At 42.0% G+C, this 23,489-nt stretch overlaps 1 protein-coding gene across 8 annotated transcripts in view; it reads left to right on the top strand.

Annotated features, from left to right (window-relative positions):
* NELL1 (neural EGFL like 1) overlaps positions 1-23,489 on the top strand; it is an 859,864-nt gene that overhangs the window by 449,921 nt on the left and 386,454 nt on the right. For all 8 annotated transcript variants that reach the window (XM_061610630.1, XM_061610631.1, XM_061610636.1 and 5 more), the window contains one exon: positions 10,293-10,418. In XM_061610630.1, coding sequence (XP_061466614.1) covers positions 10,293-10,418 — 126 coding nt within the window. The remainder of the gene's footprint in view (positions 1-10,292; positions 10,419-23,489) is intronic.

The following is a 23,489-nucleotide window of genomic DNA, read 5'->3' as shown; positions in this document are numbered from 1 at the left end:
GACATCCCGATGGCCATCATGGAGGCCATGAAGTTTCAAGCCAGAACACTAGAGGCAGCCGACTATCACTCTGGCTCCTCCACCACCACAGCTGTTCCACCTACACCAACTCAGTCAGAGAAGCTGCTGTGCAGCAGGGTGGATGGTACACCAGCAGCAACCTTAGTTTACTGTCTCCTTGGCCTGACACCAGGTGCAGGCCCTCACAACCAGAAAGAGAGGTTCCCTGCAGCCTGTGCTAATGTTGCACTGAGTATCCGGGGGGGCACATCTGGATCAGATCTCCCAGCTCACCCACCCAGGACTAAATAATACACACCAGATTGACACCCTCATCAATTATCAAATCATCTATGAGTGTGGTTTTATCATTATCAATCTGACATTAAACAACACCGCACACAGGCCAGTGGGGACAGCAGATGAGTTACCAGGAACCGGTCCCCAGGAGGAGTGGAAGCAAGCAGCAAGGCATAGATAGCCGTGACCTCATCTTCCATGATATCTCATGGCTATACCTCCCTCTACACATGATCACTGAAATTGGAGTAGCATCACCCAAGGCCCTCTTTCCCAAGATTCCTCCTGAACCCATAATAAAAATAACAGCCCACCAACAAAATCTACCACAACCAATTATCCCAGCAGGCATCTGACAGAATTGGGAACAGTGTTACTAGAAGTTCACAAGACCCACCCAATTCTTGTCACACTGGGACACATCTCCCCCTTGTCTCACACCCAGGGAGTGGAGGCTTTTTGCAAATTGCAGACTCTTACTCTGATGGCATCAGGCAACTTACCATACAGGACAATAAACACCCTGCAAAGGAACCACACATGTGCCTTAAGCCCTCCCCACTATCGAACCTCTTCTAGATTGAGAAAAATTGGGAAAGAAAGAAAAATAGAAGGGGGGTGGAGTGCTCTTGTGACTCCTCAAGGGATGAATTCCTTTGGTGGCAACCCTGGCAACAGCAGACCTACTGCCCAACAGCTGCTGGCATTTTAAGTCCCATGAGCAAGCAAAGAACCCAGATGCTGAAGTACTCACTGCCAGGGTCTTCTTCAGTCCCCCAGTGCTGCAGCTGTTCCCACAGACCCAAAGGCTGTTGGCCTTTTATGCCCTCTAACCCATCCAGGAGTGGATGCAAGAAGCTTCGAGTGAGTGCAGCCTCTCTTAGGATTCTGGGTTAGGCAGCTCCCCCCCCCCAGTTCTCACAGCACTTGCAAGGAACCTCAGGTGCCTCAAGAGACAGCAACCCTGGGAAGAAAGCAAAGAATTAGATGCTGAAATACTCACTTCCAGGGTAGGTCTTCTCCAGTCCCCCCTTTTAAATCTGAATTTATCAAATCCACTCTGTCTGCAACAATATGTGAATGGAACACAGCCATCCTTCAAAATTTGCACTTAATTGAATTTGTCAATGCAATTCTGCAAGCAACCAAAGTATACAAAATGCCTATATGAGGGGAAAGTGTGCATAAAAATGAATATATTCGTGAAAATAACACAAAAATGTGTGACAATAGGAAAAATTGCTTGCAAAAATGTCAAAACTGCATAAAATGTTATTAAGAGAAAGTCACACTAAAATGCTGAACAATTTTCATGAGGATTTTTTTTTTAAAAAAAATTGAAAATTGCTGCAGAAATGTGGAGAAATGAATTTCACTATTGGACAAGTGAGAAACTGAGAGAACTGAAATTTACACATCTTTCTATTCCCAATTCAAATAGATAAGGAGCAGGAACTCCTGAAATCATTAGTGCTTAATCTTTGCCAACACACCAAGGAAGACTCGTGACACATGTATGGTTGAAATGTTATATTTATTAAAATATAACACATAATCAATCAAATTCCAATCTGCCAATTAATAATCTCAAATCCTTCGGGCAGGTGAGGCTCAACCTATTTATGAGGGTCTAGAACCTACAAACCAGGAAGCAAGTCAGTCACATCGTACTGCAACTCCCCAGACAAGGATGTGGGAAAACTTCTCCCTCCTTGCAATCGGAGTCAGGTTTGTGGTTCCAACCTCCGCATCCTGGCCCCACCATACAGGCGTTCACCATGATGCGCAAGCCGGTCCCACGTGGACACCCCCCGGATCCACACCAGGCATTACGCCTTGATGTTTCACCAGGGAGTGCCCTTTACCCAAATGCCTCATCCACCTCCATTTTTAACCCCAATTACCTCACCTGCCCGAATCCAACGCCAGCCAAACCGGAATCACCACAACCCACCCGGAACAAGCCAAATGAATCAAACCCAAGCAGTATGGAGTAGGCAACACCAAAGAGATTCTGAAATCAGAATCTCCAAAAAAAAATTCCTACTCAGCCCCCGCAGGTGACTAGCTGAGCCCATACTGACAAGGGAGGGGTGGGTGGGTGACGCAAGGCAAAAAAGGCGCGCTCTTAAAGCGGAGCAGGCTATATATAGCCGCTCAAAACCCTTACCCCATTGGTCAAGATACCCCACCTGACCTCTTACACAATTTCTGGAACCTTCCCGAGCCTTCCTAGAAATAGGGTGTAGGCAAACCCGCCCCTACCAAATGGGCAGGACCGTCATTGCCAACACACCAAGGAAGACTCGTGACACGTGTATGGTTGAAATGTTATATTTATTAAAATATAACACATAATCAATCAAATTCCAATCCGCCAATTAATAATCTCAAATCCTTCGGGCAGGTGAGGCTCAACCTATCTATGAGGGTCTAGACCCTCCAAACCAGGAGGCAAGTCAGTCACATCGTACTGCAACTCCCCAGACAAGGATGTGGGAAAACTTCTCCCTCCTTGCAATCAGAGTCAGGTTTGTGGTTCCAACCTCCGCATCCTGGCCCCACCGTACAGGCGTTCACCATGATGTGCAAGCCGGTCCCACGTGGACACCCCCCGGATCCACACCAGGCATTATGCCTTGATGTTTCACCAGGGAGTGCCCTTTACCCAAATGCCTCATCCACCTCCATTTTTAACCCCAATTACCTCACCTGCCCGAATCCAACGCCACAAGAGGGGATCAGCTGAAGCTTGGTCCCCTCAACCCAAAGAAAACAAAGCCCCCAAACCCAACCTAAAATCCTCCAATAGCAAATCACACCCAATATCCGAAAGATGGACACCATCATCTCGAAACAGATGCGGTGCATGAAAACGGATTCTGTCATGAGGAATATATGCCCCACCCAATGACAAAACTAAACTCCTAACTTTCCTATTTACCCACTTTCTGGATCTGTTGATCCTGTTGGGGTGCATTGCACCCCTCCAAACACGTCGCACCAGCATGTCGGACCACACTATAACAAGGTCCGGGTATGACTGGATGAGAGCATTAAAATCCTGGGTGATCCTAAGCAGCAGATCCATACCTGGCCGCTGCACCAAGTCGTTTTCCCCTAAATGAACCACCAACACATGTGGCCGGTTAAACGATGCCATAAGGCGACACACCAAAGGCATGAGCGCATCCCAAAGCATGCCCCTCTGAGCCTCCCAGCCAACCGTTGCTCTAGCGGAAAGCTGCAGCTGTGTCCCAGCAAGCGTACAGAAGGCTCTCCGATGTGCCCAAAATAAAATAGAGTGGCCACACATGACGACCCTCGCAGGCACAGGAAGGCTCAGCACACCTAAGAAAAGAAAAAACAATACATCAGAATCAATACCTGACATAAGACTTGAAAGCGGAAGAACGCCACCTTCCAATCGCCTGAATGTCCTGAACGCTCATGCCCACGAGGGCGGCGGCCATAGCCACCCCAATCCGAAAGGAATGCAGCCCATAGACTCCAGCATCGTGACCACTGGCCAACAAGACCCGCCGAACAACGGCCCAAAATTGAAATTGAGTCAGGGCAGAACCATCCGCATGTATAAAGAGGTAACGCTGGCCCGCTGGCCTCATTGACAGAAATAAACGCACTGCAGCCACTGGGCACAATTCAGGGACCTGGCAAACTCTTAATGAAATAATACTGCCACGGCCCTTTTGATCAGTCTTAGAGACTCGAAGGGAAAGCCTAACTATCTCTGCACCTAGCGTGCAATCGCTAAAGCAAAAGGCTCGGTAGGACACATCGCGCTTTGAGGAAGCCAATACTTTGCCAGGGCGAAAAGCACCATAGAACATCGTCAGTGTTACTGCGGCGAACAGGTGCGACTCATACTGAGATGAGCACAGAGACCTAAATAAAGGCAGGATCTGAAGGAGCACATCGGGCGTGATTGGCCTCCTTCGGTCAGCGGGCCTGTGAGCGGAACGCGACCAACCCTGAAGGACCTTTCTGACCCTAAAATCTACAGAATGATCCTGCAATCCTCTTGCCTTGGAAATAAAGGCCAGCGCAGAGAGGTGTCCGGTGATGGTAGAAACAGAATGAGATTGCCCTTTCAGATGTAACTTAAACTGCAGCAAATGTGAAACAGGGATAGGCCATACAGGAGGCAAAGCACTACTGGCATGGAACGCCTGAACGTTCCCAAGGCACGCTGGTATGCCCTCTGAGAGCTGGGAGCAAGGGCAGAAGTTATAGCTGAAGAACGCCACCTGCCAATCATCTGGACGTCCTCGATGCTCATGCCCACGAGGGCAGCGTCCGTAGCTACTCCAATGTGAAAGGAATGCAGCCCAAAGACTCCAGCATCGCAACCACTGGCCAACAAGGCCCGCCGAACAACGGCCCAAAATTGAAACTGAGTCAGGGCAGAACTATCTGCATGTATAAGAGATAACGCTGGCACGCTGGCCTGAAACACACACACACACACACAAAATTGCCGCATAGCGGAAACTGGGCATAGTTCAGGTACCTGGCAACTAAATAAAGATACAGAACTGCCACGGCCCCATTGATCAGTCTTAAAGACATTTAAGGAAAACCTCATTAAATCTGCACCTAACGTGCAATCGCCAGCATAAAGCACTACAGGACACATCGCGCTTTGAGGAAACCAATACTTCACTAGGGCGAAAAGCACCATAGAACATCGTCAGAGTTACTGCGGCGAACAGGTGCGACTCATACAGAGATGAGCACATTGACAAAGGCAGGATCTGAAGGAGGACATTGGGTGTGATTAGCCTCCTCCAGGCAGTGGCCTTGGGAGCGGAACACAACCAACCCTCAAGGACCTTTCTGACCCTAAATCTACAGAATGATCCTGCATTCCTCTTGCCTTGGATTAAAGGCCAGCGCAGAGAGTGTCAAGCGATAATTATGACAGAATTAATTTTGCCCTTTTGAATATAGCATAAATATCAGAATACTTCCAGAACGCATGCCCGCTAGGGCAGTTGTCGCAGCCGCTCCTGTATGAAAGAAATGCAACCTCTAAACATAATGGCCATACGAACAACATAGCAATAATCAAAATTAAATCAATACGTAGCCATTAATGAATATGAAAAGATAGTACTGGCCCACTGGCCTAACAGAGAAAAAGCTCTATCCGAGGGAAACCAGAGACAGAGTGGGCGATGGGCAGCCCCTCAGCTTAACCACTCAGTCACTAGCCCACTGGTCCATATTAAGCGTATGCGCTAAAAAAAAACAAACAGCACGGCAATATAAGCGCAGGGCTCAAATTTTACAATGACTTGCCCAGAAAGCTAATTTTTCCAGGGCAAAAGGCTCACTGAAAATATTATTAAGGCCACCGCCCAGGACAACTGTCCTGTAAGGGGGGGGGAACTAAGAATCATCGAAGGCAGGAGTATCGATAGCACATCCGGGGCAAATGGCCACATAGGACCAGGCGGTCTCAGGGTGGAATGCAACTAACACCCTTTGGTTTTCATGAAATGGGTTCCCTAATGCACTTGGCCAGAAAATTAATGACAAAGGCAGAAAGGAGGCAAGATATATTCCCAATGGTAACGTCCTGCCCTCTTTAGTAGATAATAAACTGCAACAAGGTGTACATCATTCGTTCATTGGGGGGGGGAAATGGCCTCATAAGATCAGGTGGCATTAGAGTGAAATGTAACCAACCCCTTTATGATATTCATAAAATGGGTTCCTGACTGCACGTAAACCCAGACATACCAAGTGATGAATAGATATTGTATTATACTTTGCAGAATAAACGCATGCACAAAGCGCATAGCTCAAATAGCGTTGAGCGTCTGGGGATTTACCCCATAACCATAGCCAAGTGCTGCACTGAACGTATCATGCAGATCTGAAGGGCAGAAGGCCACATATGTACCGCTGGCACTGTAGGAAGATAATCCAAGAAAATAAATTCTATAGTGAGCCCCCAGGCTCCTAAAGGCAGCCAGCCATTATTTGGCATGCCCAAGCTCCTGAATTGACACCAAATTATCAACTACAGCCTGTATCAAAACTTACCTGCAGTTCAGGCTACAAGAGGAAGTCCTCTGTTCTTTGAAGAAAGAACGGCCGCTGAAGAAAATTGTTAGCAGCGCCCAGTGTACACGAGACTGCCATGAAATAGAAGCGATTGAAGAGGGTACCTGTATCTTGTGAAACAAGCAGTATACAATTCATATTTGTGGAATAAAGTTAAATTGATTTAAAATTCCGTGGAAAAGCGTCATAATAAAGATTTACCTAATGCTAGAGGAGCACTTTAATCAAGGACCAATAAACTGTCAATCTCAAATTAAGCATAATGTTTCATTTTAGATATTTCAGGGATAAAACAGAGCATTTAAAACTACAGGAAAGATATATATTAACCTTAAACATATTGGCTCCCAGAAAGCCACAACTATGAGTTTACCTGGCTGTAGGGCATTTCCTTTCTGCTTGGCTCAGAACGCCACAACAATGAGTTCACCTGGCTGCAGAGCATTTCCTATAAGCTTACATAGCATAGATTACCTTTCTCGGAATCACACCTATTCACATATTTAAAAAAAAAAAAAACGCAAAAGAAATATGAGATGTGGGATTTTTCTATACTCACCTTAAAATAAACTATTGCCCTTTAGAGACGCTATTGTAGAAGCATCTATACTTTTCCTCCATGTATAAGAAATGCAACAAATTATGAAGCTACATGATCGAGAACATCATTTTAAAATACAAAACATGCATGCAGGAATACAAACAGAACTAAGTATATAAAATAAATGATATGGGGATAAGCAACAACGAAGATCAATCTAAAACCTACATCCGCAATGCTACCCGCCAGAATAAGCTTCATATATCTATATATGATTATGCATATATCTATAAAGATTTTAAAATTAATTTATATATTATCAAAGTATTTATTCATATAATAATGATAAAATCATTCCATATATAATAAAGAATTTAAGAAATCAAAACAAGCAGACACCCCCCCCTCCAAGCTACTCACCCCTCCTACGCGAAAAAAGCAAAAGGAATGGGGGGAATCTAAATACATATCTATAAATATTAAAATGAATTCATGTATTTATTTATTTAATAATAATAAAATGATATTATATATCTAGAAATATCTGAAAATTAATTCATGTACGTATCTATTTATATATTTAATAATAAAATAATATTATATATAATTAATTAATAAGACAAAACAAGCAGACACCCCCCCACCCTTGTGAGCAACTCACACCTCCCCCATGAAAGAGGCAAAAGGAATAAGGGAGGGGGCTAATGGGAGGGGTAAACAACCCAACTCCCCACAATCCAAAAAGGGGTGGAAGAATTATGTAGCAGGCTGAATGGAGGGGGGGGTTAATGAAGGTTACCATCCACAAAGGGGGGTTGCTTGTGCAAAGCACTTGCTTAAAACCCACTCTAGCAAGGCCCCAATAGGGTGCAAGGAAGGCCCCTGAAATAAATGGGGTGGGATTGGTGCTGGAACGCACCTGCAAACAGCCAGCTCCAGGAAGAGCTGACAAACGGAAAGGGGCCAACAACAGAAGGCAAAGTGTGAGAAGTCCTATAGAAAGCCACGTGTAGGCTCAGCGCAGCAGCAGTAGAGCTAGCAAACAACACTGCAACCGCTGCACAGGTGACGCGCGGGAAAAGGGGGCCCAACAAAAGGAAGGCGATGAGGGAGAACTCCAGGAAGCAGCCACGTGCAGGCTCAGCGTCGCAGCGCCAGAGCCAGCCGGCAAGCCAAGGCAGCCGGTCAAACACCGCTGCCCAGCTGATGCGCGGGAAAAAGAGGAAGGCTGCAACAAACAGGAAGAATGCCCAGGAAGTAGGTAAGATGAGGCACTAACGCCAATAGGCAAGCCCCACACCCGCCTCTCAGCTGATGAGAAAGCAAAGTTAAACAAGGCACGAGGGTACCGGCAGTAGAAAGCAGGAAACCTCTACAAGGAAAATTCACCAAAGACGGCCAGCAGCAGGAGACCCAAGGAGCCTTTTCTTAACGTGCCGCAAGGCAAAAAAGGCGCGCTCTTAAAGCGGAGCAGGCTATATATAGCCGCTCAAAACCCTTACCCCATTGGTCAAGATACCCCACCTGACCTCTTACACAATTTCTGGAACCTTCCCGAGCCTTCCTAGAAATAGGGTGTAGGCAAACCCGCCCCTACCAAATGGGCAGGACCGTCATACTCTGTTTCTTAATTTAATCAAGGTAACCTATAACCCAGCCTTTCCCAACCGGTGTGCCTCCAGATGTTGTTGGACCACAACTCCCATCAGCCTCAGCCATTGGCAATGCCGGATGAGGCTGATGGGAGTTGTGGTCCAACAACATCTGGAGGCACACCGGTTGGGAAAGGCTGCTATAACCTATCAATTGGCTATGGAGAGTCCTTAGGTTTTGAGTGTTTTTCCGAGAAGTACCTCATAAACTCTACCTAAGGCCTAAACCCCAGGAAAATACAAAGCTCTTTTTTTGTCTACCTGGAAGTCATTGTTCCAGTACTACCTCATTCTTCTGTATTCTTTGTTTCTAAAACAGTAACTACACTGGATTCCTGTGCTAGGATACATTCAGTCTACTTACGCTGGGTTCTGAGCTCATAGAATTAGGTGCCCATTCTTATACCACTGAACACCTAAATTTGTAGGTGATTCCAGAAAGGAAGTTGCCGTGTGATTAATGTACTCTAACAGAGCCAAAATCCAGACTTTTGACTGACCTTTTTCTGTGCAGCCACATCCAGTATACAGTGGTCCATACAGTGGTAAACCTCATGAGCAGATAACTATAATGCAGTGTTTGTGGGGCTACCATTGCTCCTGGTTTGGCAGCTGCAGCTCAGACTCTTCACTTTTTGTTTTGTTTTGTTTTGTTTTGTACACTGCTCAGTTTTATTTGTGAGATAACAGTTGTGTTTTGTTTTAATCTTGTTTTTACTTAGTTTTTAGGAAATTATATGAAATGTGTTTTTATCGTTGCATAAACAGTTTAGGGTGCAATCCAACTGCTGTTTATGCCAGGCTGAAGTGAGTTGGATATAGGGGACCTCCGGCTGAGCTGGCTGGGTCCCAGCTCAGTCGGGCTACACTAGCATAAAGCCCTCATTCTGGCTCAGCCAAAGGTCCACCAGGGAAGCCCAGCCTGGCATAAGGTGAGCTGGTGGAAGCCAGCAGAAGGCCTGCAAAGGGGGTGTACTGGAGGGGTGTTGAAGCAAGGGTCAAAGTGGGGGACTTACAAGATATCCAGGTCCCATTTATGCACCCTCTTCTTGTGACATTTTGGTTAACATGTTTGTTTGTGGGCCACCTCTACTGGAAATACCATAGTCTGTCCTCTGGCAGAATAAAGCTAAGGTCATAGCAGGAAAAGGTTTCCCTAAAACACTTGAACTAAATTTTCTCCAATCAATCACTGAGGTGTTATTCCCTGAACATGAAGAAATAGTTTGCCGAAATGTATAAAATACACTTTCATACTCACCGGCTATTACTCTAACACCATAAGTATCCTATGCTCTCTTCCAAAGAAAATGTACCCCATAAAAAGTGGTGTTAAATACAAATATCTTGAGAAAATATGTTTGTATTTTACAACTTATTGTTTTATATCTTACTGAAATAAATGTTTTGAAAGAATACATGTCAAGGTTATAATTGACTAATTTAACCTTTTTCTTTAATGCTTGAAAATGTAGGAATGCTCCGTAGGAATACTCCAAAGGAAGTTCATCCTTTCCTGAATTATTTTAGGAGTAGTGGTGAGGGGAAATGTCCTGAAAGTTAATAGCAGAATGAAAAATGTTCTGCTTTTGTGAATTTTTGTTGGACATTTATATGTAGTATGTTTCATACTTCAGTGCTGTACCACTGAAGATGTGTAACTGTGCAACTGATTGCAATCTCATGGGGTGTTTTTCTCCCCTCAGATATTGATGAGTGTGCTGCTAAGATGCATTATTGTCATGCCAACACAGTGTGTGTTAACCTGCCTGGATCATATCGCTGTGACTGTGTCCCAGGATATATCCGCATTGATGATTTCTCATGTACAGGTAAGCTCTTAATATGATGGAAATCACACCATGATAATTTATTAATATCCAGTGGTGATCATGGGAAGGAACTAAATATTCTCCATGTTATATGAAGGCAAGAGATTTATTCCTTGAGGAAAATTACATCATTTAAAGGATCTTTCAGATATCTTTTGTAGTATTATTGTTGGGTACTTATTGGAGAATTACACCATAAATAAGCCAGTGTGGTGGAAATACAGTGAATTATGTTGGTTAATAATACTTAGTTGATAATAGTTTAATTTCACCTCCCCAATCTAGATTTTTTTAATGTTTTGGATATTTTGCCTCCTTGGAGTTTCCTAAAATATTAAACACTGTCCCACAGATGTCTGGATGATTCTTTAATTAGGTCAAAAGTAATGCCCTTCAGTATATTTGTGCAGGTAGAAAAGGCTTAAAATGGGCAATTACTGGGTTTATTCAGTATAACCTTGAATATTTTTCTGGAAAAAAGCAGACCTTAACTATAAGGTTCTGAGAGAGGGGAAAATGTTTTTGCTATAGTTATAAAAAGCAAATATTTGCAATCAGATTGTTTAGGCTTTTCTATAGTGGCACCTCATTGCATTGTTTTATTACATATACAGAAGTTATTTTCTTTTTCTTGACTGAATGCATAACTGTTCCCACATAGTTGCTGTGATCCAAGAGACTATATGTCTTCACCTGTCACCACCTACAAAAACAATCAGCTGGTGAATAGTCTGTAACAGTGGAACATTGTGCTTGGACTGAGCCAGTACCTGCTGCTACCCTGCCCATCCCCCCCACCCCCACACACACAAAGAGCAGGGGTATGAATATGTATGTCAGAAGTTTCACTTCAATCAGTGCATTGTCTCACTGTGTGCTCTGAATCTATTGACCATTAGGGGCAATAGATATAGTTAGTCAGTTGAAAGGGCCCCTGCTTGAGTTCTCTCCTTCTTACTTTTCTCAAGTTTAAGCATACCTCTGATTGGTTAGACTGATATTCTCAGGACTATATCACTTCCAGTTCCTCCTTTTTCTCACAGTTCTCTCTCTCACTCCCTTTGAATTCAGCTAGTATAGATGATTAGGCTTTCCTATTCATGTGTACTTTCTTTAAAAAAAAGAGTTTATTTTGTTTAAGATAAATACCATTCTCTTTCATATTCTTTTTATATCTCCAATGAACTCTGCTGCATAAAGCAACTCTTTTCATAGGGTTATGGACCCAGACATAATTGGAGATTTATAAAAGGAGAAAGAAAAAGGAGTCTGCAGTATGGACAGATTAGATAAGAAAGGATGGCTACTTCTGAATTTCTAGGAGGTCTGATGCCATTGAGCTGCTATATGACTCAAAGTACAGAAGATGGTCCTTTTGGATGAAAATGCTGCTGAATGCTTTGGGGTTAGCCCAAAGAAGTCCTTGAAGAGCCAAAGCCAGAGGTGTCTAGAAAGAAACAAGATGAATGGGATGCTGCAAGATGAATGGGATGATGGGATACAAGATGAACGGGATGATGGGATACATGGGCTCCTGCTGGGAGGAAGGGCAGGATATAAATAAAATAATAAATAATTAAATATCTCTAGCTGTAAGCGATAATTTAATTTACCATATTGAAGATAAGCAAACTGCAAGCGAAATGTGGGAAAGGCTGAGGCAAGTTTTTCAACAAAACACAATGAATACTCAAGTTCCTTTGATGCTAAAACTCTGTAACAAGAGGCTTGAAATATCCAAATAATCTATCAGGGTATATGAGCTCTTTCTTGGGAACAGTAAGACGATGGGAGCAACAGGAGATAAATTTACCTGAGGCAGCTAAGATTGGCCTTTTGCTCAATACTTTGCTTCCAGAATATGAAGGAATAATTAATTTACTTTAAGTTAAGGATAGTAGGGAGGAGAGCCTGGCTGCGAGTCCAGAGTCTGTGAGTTCAAATCCCCGCTCGCGTCTCCTGGGTGTCAAGGGCCAGCTAGAGATCAACCCCACAGCTCGGGTTATGTGCCCTGCCACCTGTGCAGTTGTAGGCAAGCTGCATAGTCCCAAGGACCCCAGCTGGCAGTTGCAGACAAGGAAGGGGCTGGCTTGTGCAGCTGTGGCCAGCTGAGCAGGCCCTGGCCAGCTGGGGAGGATTAGCCTCAGAGGGAGGCAATGGTAAACCCCCTCTGAATACCGCTTACCATGAAAACCCTATTCACAGGGTAGCCATAAGTCGGGATCGACTTGAAGGCAGTCAGTTTGAATTTCAAGTTAACGAAAACTTTGTAACTTTGAATTTTGACCAGGAACATTTGCAAGAATTTAATCTAAGAAAACAGATACAAAATGAGGAAATTCAAAGCCAAGCCTACAGACTGACTCAAGGCAAGCATAGTTTCTTTTGTTGAAGTAATCAGCATTCAAAAAATGATTGCCCTCAACTGAGAAAACCCTAAAGGGCAAATTCCAAGGGAATGAGTCAGCAAGACCAAAAGACAAAGGGGTAAGGGGGAATGCCTCTCCAGGAAATAATTTTGGAAAAGGAAATAAATTTGTAGAGTTGATTCAAACCAAGCCCACAACAAGATTTACATACAGAGTGGGGCAACTTCACATTTCTTCAACAATTTGGATGTTTTCTCAGATATAGATATGGATTATAAAGTTCAAGTTTATCTTGCTGATGGGCAGTGTATTTATACACAAGGAAAAGTGACAGTTCATTTAAAATGTAATCTGAGTGAAAAGAGTACTAGCGAGGTGTCCATTCCTGGAGTTTACTATGTGCCATCTCTGCAGAACAGTTTAATGAGTGTAAAAACAGCTACAAGGCGAGGATGCAGAGTTGTGTTTAGGAGAGATTGTTGTTTTGTGTTCAAAGGCAAAGAACTACTTGTGAGAGGACTTTTAAGTAATGAAGTCCTTTATGAAGTAGACTGTGTGAGACAGCAAGCTAATGCTTCTAAAGAATGTCTTCATAAAGACTGTGTGGGGTTGTGGCATTGCAGATTTGGCCACAGAAATGTTGAAAGCATTTCAAAACTTGTGAAAGACAATTTAACAATTTAGTTCAAGTGTATTGATTGTGTTAAAGCAAATGCAACTAGAGCCACCTACAGGCCATCTGCTGAAGTGCAATCAGAAAAACCCCTGGATATAATCCACAGCGACATCTGTGGACCCTTACCTGTACTGATACCAGGAAGGAATGATTATTTCCTTACTTTTATAGATGATTTTTCAAGCTATGTCTACACTTACCTCCTTAAAGAGAAAAATGAAGTGTCACAAAAGCAGAAAGAGTATGTTTTTTGCCAAGAAAATCCAACACGGTCACATTTGACTTCAAAAGAGGAAACTTCACAAAAATGAGGGGATTGGTAAAAAGAAAGCTGAAAAACAAAGTCCAGAGGGTCACATCACTCGAAAATGCTTGGAAGTTGTTTAAAAACACTATATTAGAAGCTCAACTGGAGTGCATATCGCAGATCAGAAAAGGTACCGCCAGGGCCAAGAAGATGCCAGCATGGTTAACGAGCAAAGTTAAGGAAGCTCTTAGAGGCAAAAGTCTTCCTTCAGAAAATGGAACTCTTGTCCGAATGAAGAAAATAAAAAAGAACACAAACTCTGGCAAAAGAAATGCAAGAAGACAATAAGGGATGCCAAAAAAGAATTTGAGGAGCACATTGCTAAGAACATAAAAACCAACAACAAAAAATTCTATAAATACATTCAAAGCAGGAGACCATTTAGGGAGGCGATTGGACCCTTGGATGATAAGGGAGTCAAAGGTGTACTAAAGAATGATAAGGAGATTGCAGAGACGCTAAATGAATTCTTTGCCTCTGTCTTCACAGTGGAAGATATAGGGCATATCCCTGAACCTGAACTAACATTTGCAGGAAGGGATTCTGAGGAACTGAGACAAATAGTGGTAACGAGAGAGGAAGTTCTAGGCTTAATGGACAATATAAAAACTGACAAATCACCAGGCCCGGATGGCATCCACCCGAGAGTTCTCAAAGAAAAATGTGAAATTGCTGATCTGCTAACTAAAATATGTAACTTGTCCCTCGGGTCCTCCTCCGTGCCTGAGGACTGGAAAGTGGCAAATGTAATGCTAATCTTCAAAAAGGGATCCAGAGGGGATCCCGGAAATTACAGGCCAGTTAGCTTAACTTCTGTCCCTGGAAAACTGGTAGAAAGTATGATTAAAGCTAGATTAACTAAGCACATAGAAGAACAAGCCTTGCTGAAGCAGAGCCAGCATGGCTTCTGCAAGGGAAAGTCCTGTCTCAATAACCTATTAGAATTCTTTGAGAGTGTCAACAAATATATAGATAGAGGTGATCCAGTGGACATAGTGTACTTAGACTTTCAAAAAGCTTTTGACAAGGTACCTCACCAAAGACTTCTGAGGAAGCTTAGCAGTCATGGAATAAGAGGAGAGATCCTCTTGTGGATAAGGAATTGGTTAAGAAGCAGAAAGCAGAGAGTAGGAATAAACAGACAGTTCTCCCAATGGAGGGCTGTAGAAAGTGGAGTCCCTCAAGGATCGGTATTGGGACCTGTACTTTTCAACTTGTTCATTAATGACCTAGAATTAGGAGTGAGCAGTGAAGTGGCCAAGTTTGCTGATGACACTAAATTGTTCAGGGTTGTTAAAACAAAAAGGGATTGCGAAGAGCTCCAAAAAGACCTCTCCAAACTGAGTGAATGGGCGGGAAAATGGCAAATGCAATTCAATATCAACAAGTGTAAAATGATGCATATTGGAGCAAAAAATCTGAATTTCACATATACGCTCATGGGGTCTGAACTGGCGGTGACCGACCAGGAGAGAGACCTTGGGGTTATAGTGGACAGCACGATGAAACTGTCGACCCAGTGTGCGGCAGCTGTGAAAAAGGCAAATTCCATGCTAGTGATAATTAGGAAAGGTATTGAAAATAAAACAGCCGATATCATAATGCCGTTGTATAAATCTATGGTGCGGCCGCATTTGGAATACTGTGTACAGTTCTGGTCGCCTCATCTCAAAAAGGATATGATAGAGTTGGAAAAGGTTCAGAAGAGGGCAACCAGAATGATCAAGGGGATGGAGCGACTCCTTTCCGAGGAAAGGTTGCAGCATTTGGGGCTTTTTAGTTTAGAGAAAAGGTGGGTCAGAGGAGACATGATAGAAGTGTATAAAATTATGCATGGCATTGAAAAAGTGGATAGAGAAAAGTTCTTCTCCCTCTCTCATAATACTGGAACTCGTGGACATTCAAAGAAGCTGAATGTTGGAAGATTCAGGACAGACAAAAGGAAGTACTTCTTTACTCAGCGCATAGTTAAACTATGGAATTTGCTCCCACAAGATGCAGTAATGGCCACCAGCTTGGATGGCTTTAAAAGAAGATTAGACAAATTCATGGAGGATGGGGCTATCAATGGCTACTAGCCATGATGGCTGTGCTGTGCCACCCTAGTCAGAGGCAGCATGCTTCTGAAAACCAGTTGCCGGAAGCCTCAGGAGGGGAGAGTGTTCTTGCACTCAGGTCCTGCTTGCGGGCTTCCCCCAGGCACCTGGTTGGCCACTGTGAGAACAGGATGCTGGACTAGATGGGCCACTGGCCTGATCCAGCAGGCTCTTCTTATGTTCTTATGTGGCCAAAGTGAGCAATAAATTTGGGAGAAAGCCCAAGATTCTGCACACTGACAATGGTGGTGAATACACAGGGAAAGAAATAGAAGAATACCTAAAAGAACAAGGTATTAAAGATGAAAAAAAATTCTTTATACCCCAGAACAAAATGAACTGTCAGAAAGGAAAAATAGATCACTCTTAGAAATGATAAAGGGTATGCTTCTTGATGCCAGATTGCAAAACAAATATTGGGGGAAAGCAGTCATGACAGGCACGTACTTGCAATACAGGTTCCCCACTAAAGGCAAAGAAGCAACACTATTTGAACTGTGGAATGAAACCACACCAAGTGTAAGGCATGTTAGAGTGTTTGGATTTAAGGTGTGTGCTTACATTCTCAAAGAAAAGAGAGGCAAACTAGACTGCAGAAGAGAAGAAGGCATATTTGTTGGCTATGAATTGGGCTGCAAAGGTTGCAGAATACTTGATCCTACAACAGAAACAACCAAGTTATGTAGTATTGCATACTTTGATGAGAGACAAAAACCAAATACCAGTAAAATGTTGAAAATCAAACTGGACATTCCAACAGGAGAGGAAACCGTGCAGCAGTCATAGCAAAAAGAGGGAGTGACCTTTGAAACTTCAAGTGAACCTAAGGAAGAAGGGGGTGCAAGAGCTGATCAAGAGGTGAGATGCTCAAGCAGACCCAACAAATGGATGCCACCCAATAGGTTGTCTCTTCTAACCAGAGTGGAGGAGACAACAAAACCCTCCAGTTGGTAAAACATTAAAGGGATACCAGATACTGAAACAGACAAATGGCTGCAAGCTGCTGGAGAAGAAATAGAATCTCTTCACAAGAACGAAACATTGGACTCATACAGAGCTACCAAAAGGGGGAAAGACCATGGATGTAAATGGGTCTTCACAACCAAACGAGGTGCAGAAGGGTATATCCAGCATTACAAAGCTAGGCTAGTTGCTAAGGGATACTCCGAAAAGTATCATGAAGATAATTATGAAACTTTTGTACCTCTGGTCAAACACACTTCTATAAGGACACTCCTCAGTATTGCTGCCTCAAGGAAGATGCAGGTTCAACACCTGGATGTAAAGACAATCTTCCTATATAGAGACATTGAGGAAGATATATATATGCAGCAATCACCAGGGTTTGAAGAACCTGGGAAAGAAGGACTGCTGTTCAAGCTTCCGAAAAGCATTTATGGCCTGAAGCAAGTATCAGGGCCTGGAATGTCAAACTAACTACTACTTAAGGAGGGGATCATGCAAGAAAAGTCTGGCCCTTGCCTATACTCGAGGTTCAAGAATAATAGATGGACATTCATCTTGACCTATGTGGATGATTTGGTCTTATGTCACCAAGACAAGGAAGATAGTGATGAAATTGTGAGAAATCTTAAGAAGGAAATAGAAGTGAAAGACCTGGGAGACATCTCTTACTATCTTGGAATCCAGATGGAAAGGGGAGAAAATGGAAATTATTAACCAGAAACAGAAGATAATGTTTCAAGGTGCTGGTTTTAACCTATAAAGCCTTGCACAGCATGGGGCCACAATACCTGAAGGAACGCCTCTCCCACTATGAACCTACCCGTACACTGCGTTCAGCATCGAAGGCCCTTCTCCGGATGCCTACTCAGAGAGAAGCCTGGAAGATGACAACAAGAAAAAGGGCCTTCTCAGTGGTGGCCCCCGAACTCTGGAATTCTCTTCCTGATGAGGTACGCCTGGCGCCAACATTACTATCTTTTCGGCGCCAGGTAAAAACCTTCCTCTTCTCCTAGGCATTTCCAGCATTTTAATATTTTAATATTTAAATATGCATTTTACTATGTGTTTAATTATGTTTTAAATTTTGATATCATTATTTATCTATTTTAAATTGCTTAATATGTGGTTTTAATTATATGTATACTGTTTTTTATCTGTTGTAAACCGCCCAGAGAGCTTCGGCTATGGGGCGGTATATAAATTTAATTAATAAATAAAATAAATAAATAATGGACATGATAGAGCACCTTGGGCTGACAGCCAATGTAGCAGAAACACTAGTGGAAGTAGGCTTCTTTAAAGTCAGTGAGACCAAGGAACCACTGCAAGACAACAGTCAATACAGGACAGCAATTGGAAAGCTCCTATACATATCAACTGTAACAAAACCAGACATTACAGCAGCAGTTGGGATACTGTGCAGAAAAGTTAATGCACCAACAAAGAAAGATAGGACTGTGGTCAAGAGGATAGGAAGATATCGAAAGGGAACTGCAGATCTAAAATTGATGATATCTGCAAATAGTAATCCCAGACTGGTGGGGTATATGGATGCACACTGGGCTGAAGACAGAGAAGACTGAAAAATCCACTAGTGGGAATCTGTTCTATTATGCAGGAGGAGCCATCAGATGGACTAGTAAGAGACAGTCAGTTGTAGCCCTCTACTCTACAGAAGCAGAATACATATCTGCAGCACAAGCATGTCAAGCAGCAACCTGGTTACACAGACTACTCTTAGACTTTGGAACCAATGAACCAAAGCCAACTAGAATGCATGGAGACAACAAGAGCTGTATTTTGCTCTCCCAATAAGAAAGAGTGACACCGCAAACAAAGCATATTGATACCCAGTACCGCTGCACGAGAGATGCACAACAGAAAGGGCTTATTAAGCTGAAGTACTGTCTGACAGAAGAAATGGTGGCAGATGTTGTTACCAAGCCACTTCCCAGACAGTGTTTTCAGGATCTTCATGAAGAGGAGTCATGAGTTGGAGTCATGAGTTGGACAGTGAGAAGGGGTGTTGGAAGTTTCACTTCAATCAATTCATTGTCTTGCTGTCTGCTCTGAATGTATTGACCATTAGGGACACTAGATAAAGTTAGTCAATTGAAAAGGCTCCTGTTTGAATTCTCTCCTTGTTACTTTCTTCAAGTTTAAACATGGCTCTGATTGGCTAGACTGATATTCTCAGGGCTATCACCACTTCCAGTTCCTCCTCCATCCTCCCACAATTTTCTCTCTCCCTCCCTTTTGAATTCAGCTAGTGTCGATGATTAGGCTTTCCTATTCCTGTGTACTTTCTTAATAAAATGAATTTATTTTGTTTAAGATAAACACCACTCTCTTTCATATTCTTTTTATATCTTCAATGAACTCTGCTGCATAAAGCAACTCTCTTCATATTTCACCAAAAGGAATGCATGAATATACTGTATTATTTTTTTTTATCCATACATACTCTAAACTTGATTTAAGTATTTGAATGGCCATTAAGAAAATGTTTGTGGTTGTTAATTACCAAGAGTTAATCATTCTTTAATTCTTAAAAAAGAATTTAATAATATGGAACAAATGCAATAGCTTTAGACACCAAAATCAGTAAAAAATTTAATCTGTCAGCAAAAAGCACTTATGAGGAGTCTTAGGGGAACATGAATGTTTTTATTTATTTATTTATTTGATTTATATCCCACCGTTTCTCCCAGTAGGATATTTTAGCTAATATCTGCAGGTGTTTTGTTTGGAAATATGGAACAAATGCAATAGCTTTAGACACCAAAATCAGTAAAAAATTTAATCTGTCAGCAAAAAGCACTTATGAGGAGTCTTAGGGGAACATGAATGTTTTTATTTATTTATTTATTTGATTTATATCCCACCGTTTCTCCCAGTAGGATATTTTAGCTAATATCTGCAGGTGTTTTGTTTGGAAATTAGGAAGAGAACAAACACACACACACACACACACACACACATTTTCCCTAGAATTTGAAAAAAAGCTGTTTCTTGCCAGTACCTGAAAAGATAACTCCTGGACAGTTGTCTGAGGAAGGCGCTGAGAATTTAACACTTTCTTTCTATTTGGGACAGGAAAAAGACACTATTTTTGAAATAAAATGAGAATTTTAAAGGAGAGCCTCTCTTTTCACCTGGAAATATGGTCAAGACAAAATCAATATGTGAATGTTTATTCCAGAACTGATCATGTTCTGAATATATACAATCCATAGGGAAGGTCCTAGAGAATAAGCAGGGTCTTGGTATGGGGCAAAAAATATTTGCGTCTTTAAGCAACTTGGATCAAGATTCACAGCAAGGTTGGATGTATTCCAGCCTTGGATATATTCAAGATTACAAGAGTGCAGCATATTTTATACCTTATGATAAAATGATAATATGCCATATTATATAGATGAAATACAGCTTGTAAAAAGGTTTCCTGGTCTTTTAATTTGATGATAACTTAAAGAATTGACTTCCAGAAGACTTGCAGTTTTATGCACGTTGATTTCATAGTGTTTGGATGTTTACCTTGCTGAATAATTGGGCATGATCTGTAAATTTTGTTCATCCATCTAGCTAGCTTTCGAGCCAGCCCAACTAGCAATGGATAGCTTGGCCACTGTCATCTTGGCACTGATAACCTCAAGACTGGATTACTGCAATGTGCTTTATGTGGGACTTTCCTTGGGCTTAACCTGGAAGCTGCAGCTGGTGCAGAATGCAGCAGCTAGGTTGTTGACTGGGGCATCCCGTCAACACCTCTACTGAGGGAGCTGCATTGGCTGCCAATAAGCTATCAGGTTCAGTTCCAGGTTTTGTTTTTAGCATTTCATTTAAAGCCCTAAACAATTTGGTTAGCTAAAGTACCACCTTGCCCATATATCTCTGCCTGGGAATTGCAATTTTCAGTTGGAGTATGCTGGAGTGTACAGCATGCCCCAGAGGTGTGCTTAGTTTGTACTAGAAACAGGACTGTTAGTGTTGCAGTTTCAGCCTTTTAGAATCAATTACCAGCTGAAATTAGACAAGTGCTTAGCATCTTGTTTTTTTAGGAGGCTACTGAAGATGTTTTTAAGAAGACTTTCCCTGAAGTGTGGCCCAGTCATTCTATTATGTGTAGAAATAGTTTTGCAATTTTTAGAGTTTGTAGAAATGGTTTTATTGTTTTTGGCTTCAGGCTGTGAAGGGGTTTATGAATCCGTAAAATAAATAGACTGGAGATGTTCTCCAAGGTTTCAGATAGGAGCCTTTTCCAAGCCTTCCTTGAGATACTAGGGATTAAACCTGGGATTTCTGCATGCAAATTGATTCTCATACCTTTATTTATATATTTATTAAATTTATATCACACCCTTTCTCTCAAAAAGGAGTGCAGGTCCATTTAGATCACTGTCTGTCTTCTAAATATTATACAATCCCTGATACTAGAAGGTCTAGACTTTTGTTAGTCATTGGGGTTTCTTTTCTCAGCAAGGAGTGTTGGTATTTTTTTCAGTTTCCATGCAGCTGCCACTAATTTTCTGTTGCTCCCTTCTTACCAGCAAGACAACATGCAAGTTCCCAGGTAACAGTAAACCACAGTTTATCATTACACAAAAGAACCTTGTGCCCAAACACTCTTTTCTCCCTCACATCAGTTAATTACTTCCTCTTTCATGTAAATCATAAGTTGTTGTATTGAAACTGACAAACTATGTTCATTCATGTCTTCCAGACCAGTTGTGGCTTGAAATCAATGTTTAGAGAGCAAATGGAGTTTGCTGGTTTGGATATAATGTCAAACTCTAGCTTTCATGCAAGAGGAAATAACTCATTGAAATGAAGCATGTGAGCATAAGGCAGTGATGAACATATTAGACAGCAAAAGTCACAATACATTTATTTGGGAGACTTAACTGCTTCCATCTATTGCAAAAACTTGCAGTTTATTCTTACTTTCTGCTCCTAACAGTTACCAATCCATGTCCCCTTGCCCCTTGGTTGTTAACTTTTCTTGGAAACCTTTCATAAAACGCATCCTTATATAATATATAATATATAAATATTATTCTCTCCATTTCTCTTACATCAGAACTTCAGTTTTCATGTGCATGCACTCTATTTTTCTTTCTAATATTTCTTTTACTACTGACTTTTCATTTTTGAAGAACTACATCTGTCTTTAGAGATTAATTTTATAGCTCATCATTCAAGTGTATTTCTGTGTGCTTTTGTGCTGCAGTGAATTGCTTCTAACTTTCATTTCCCCATTGCATCTGTTACATGAATTGGCTAGATTGTCTTTGGTAGGCAATAAAGAAATCTCTAGATTCTCATATCTATAAAAGAACCAGTTTCGTTTGGAGAGTAGAACAAGTGTAGACTGACCTGGCACAATTTTAACAAATGATCTGTGAAAAAATAAACAGTGATTTGCTCCAGGTCTCACTGGAACTGAAAAGACATTTGAAAGCTTCATATAATTGCATTTTTGGTTCAGATCCAATGGTGGGTATTAAAAGCTTTTCATGCTTTTGTGAACTGCCTTTGTATAGTGGGAAAGGGCTACATATTCAAGCAGCTATGCTCTCAGTTTGTCTCAGCCTGATGTCTTCATCACATAATAAAGGCTTTTCTTAGTTCCAAATATGTACGTTTTCTCTAGTTTGGAAAAGACAGAAATTTTATAATTGAGGCCTTTGTATCTTGTCACAATGCAATTGATTACAATTTACCTGAGACTGCAGTGTAATTCCAGAAATTCATTGTGGATCTGTACTCATCTAATTTTTCTGAGACATACAATCTTCCTGTTGTATTTTTATTTTTTAATCCCGGCCTTTCCTCCAGAAAGAGCCCATAGTGGCAAACAAATGCTAAAATACTAATAACAGCTTAAAACATTTAAAGCAAAACATCTTTCAAAAATTCTTTTTTAAAAAAATATTTAAAATCATCTTTAAAAACATCTTAAAAATAATTCCAACACTGATGCAGACTGTATGCACTTCCTGTTTCTAGCAGAAGCCATCTGTTTAGACTACTTGACAATCAAAACTTCCTTTCCCTCTTCTCAGTTGACTGTACAGAGTGCTGATTGGTTGGTCTTTATGGGAAGCCCCAGCCCTGCAATGATAAGTGCAAGGCACCATTTTGGGGGTGGCGTGTGCCTCTGAGGGATGGGGAGAGTACAACTCTCATGAGATCAGCTGAGTTCTCAGGAGGCCTCACAAGAGGCAAGAAAGGAGAGGGGCAGGCAAGCCTATTTAATGTTGGAAGTGGAACAACAGCAACTCCTGTTTGGGTTCTTTTGTTTGTATTCCAGAAGGAAGATCTAGTTAGGGTCCTCTAGTTGGCTAGGCTTGCCTACCTTTACCTGTGCTCTTCTCTACCTAACTTCCTTCCGTTGTAAATTGATATGCTCAGGGAAGCTGACCTGCCCCTCCTTCCTTTGTCTTCTTCGACTGTCCAAAGAGAGAGGAGACATCTTTGTCTTTGCCTTCTCTCCTGAGCCATGAGGGCAATACCCAAGTCTGGGCATTTTGCCTCCAACTTAGTTAGTTAGAACTAGGTATGTCTTTTCTGTCTATTCTGTATTTCTATAAATAAAGTATCATGTTCTTATTTTACTAAGTCTTAAGTCTCAGTGATCTAAATGCAGGGTAAAAG

This window comes from Rhineura floridana, chromosome 2, assembly GCF_030035675.1.
Source record: "Rhineura floridana isolate rRhiFlo1 chromosome 2, rRhiFlo1.hap2, whole genome shotgun sequence".
Taxonomy (NCBI): domain Eukaryota; kingdom Metazoa; phylum Chordata; class Lepidosauria; order Squamata; family Rhineuridae; genus Rhineura; species Rhineura floridana.
The sequence above is the reverse complement of the archived record's forward strand: the minus strand, read 5'-3'. Positions and strand labels throughout refer to the sequence as shown.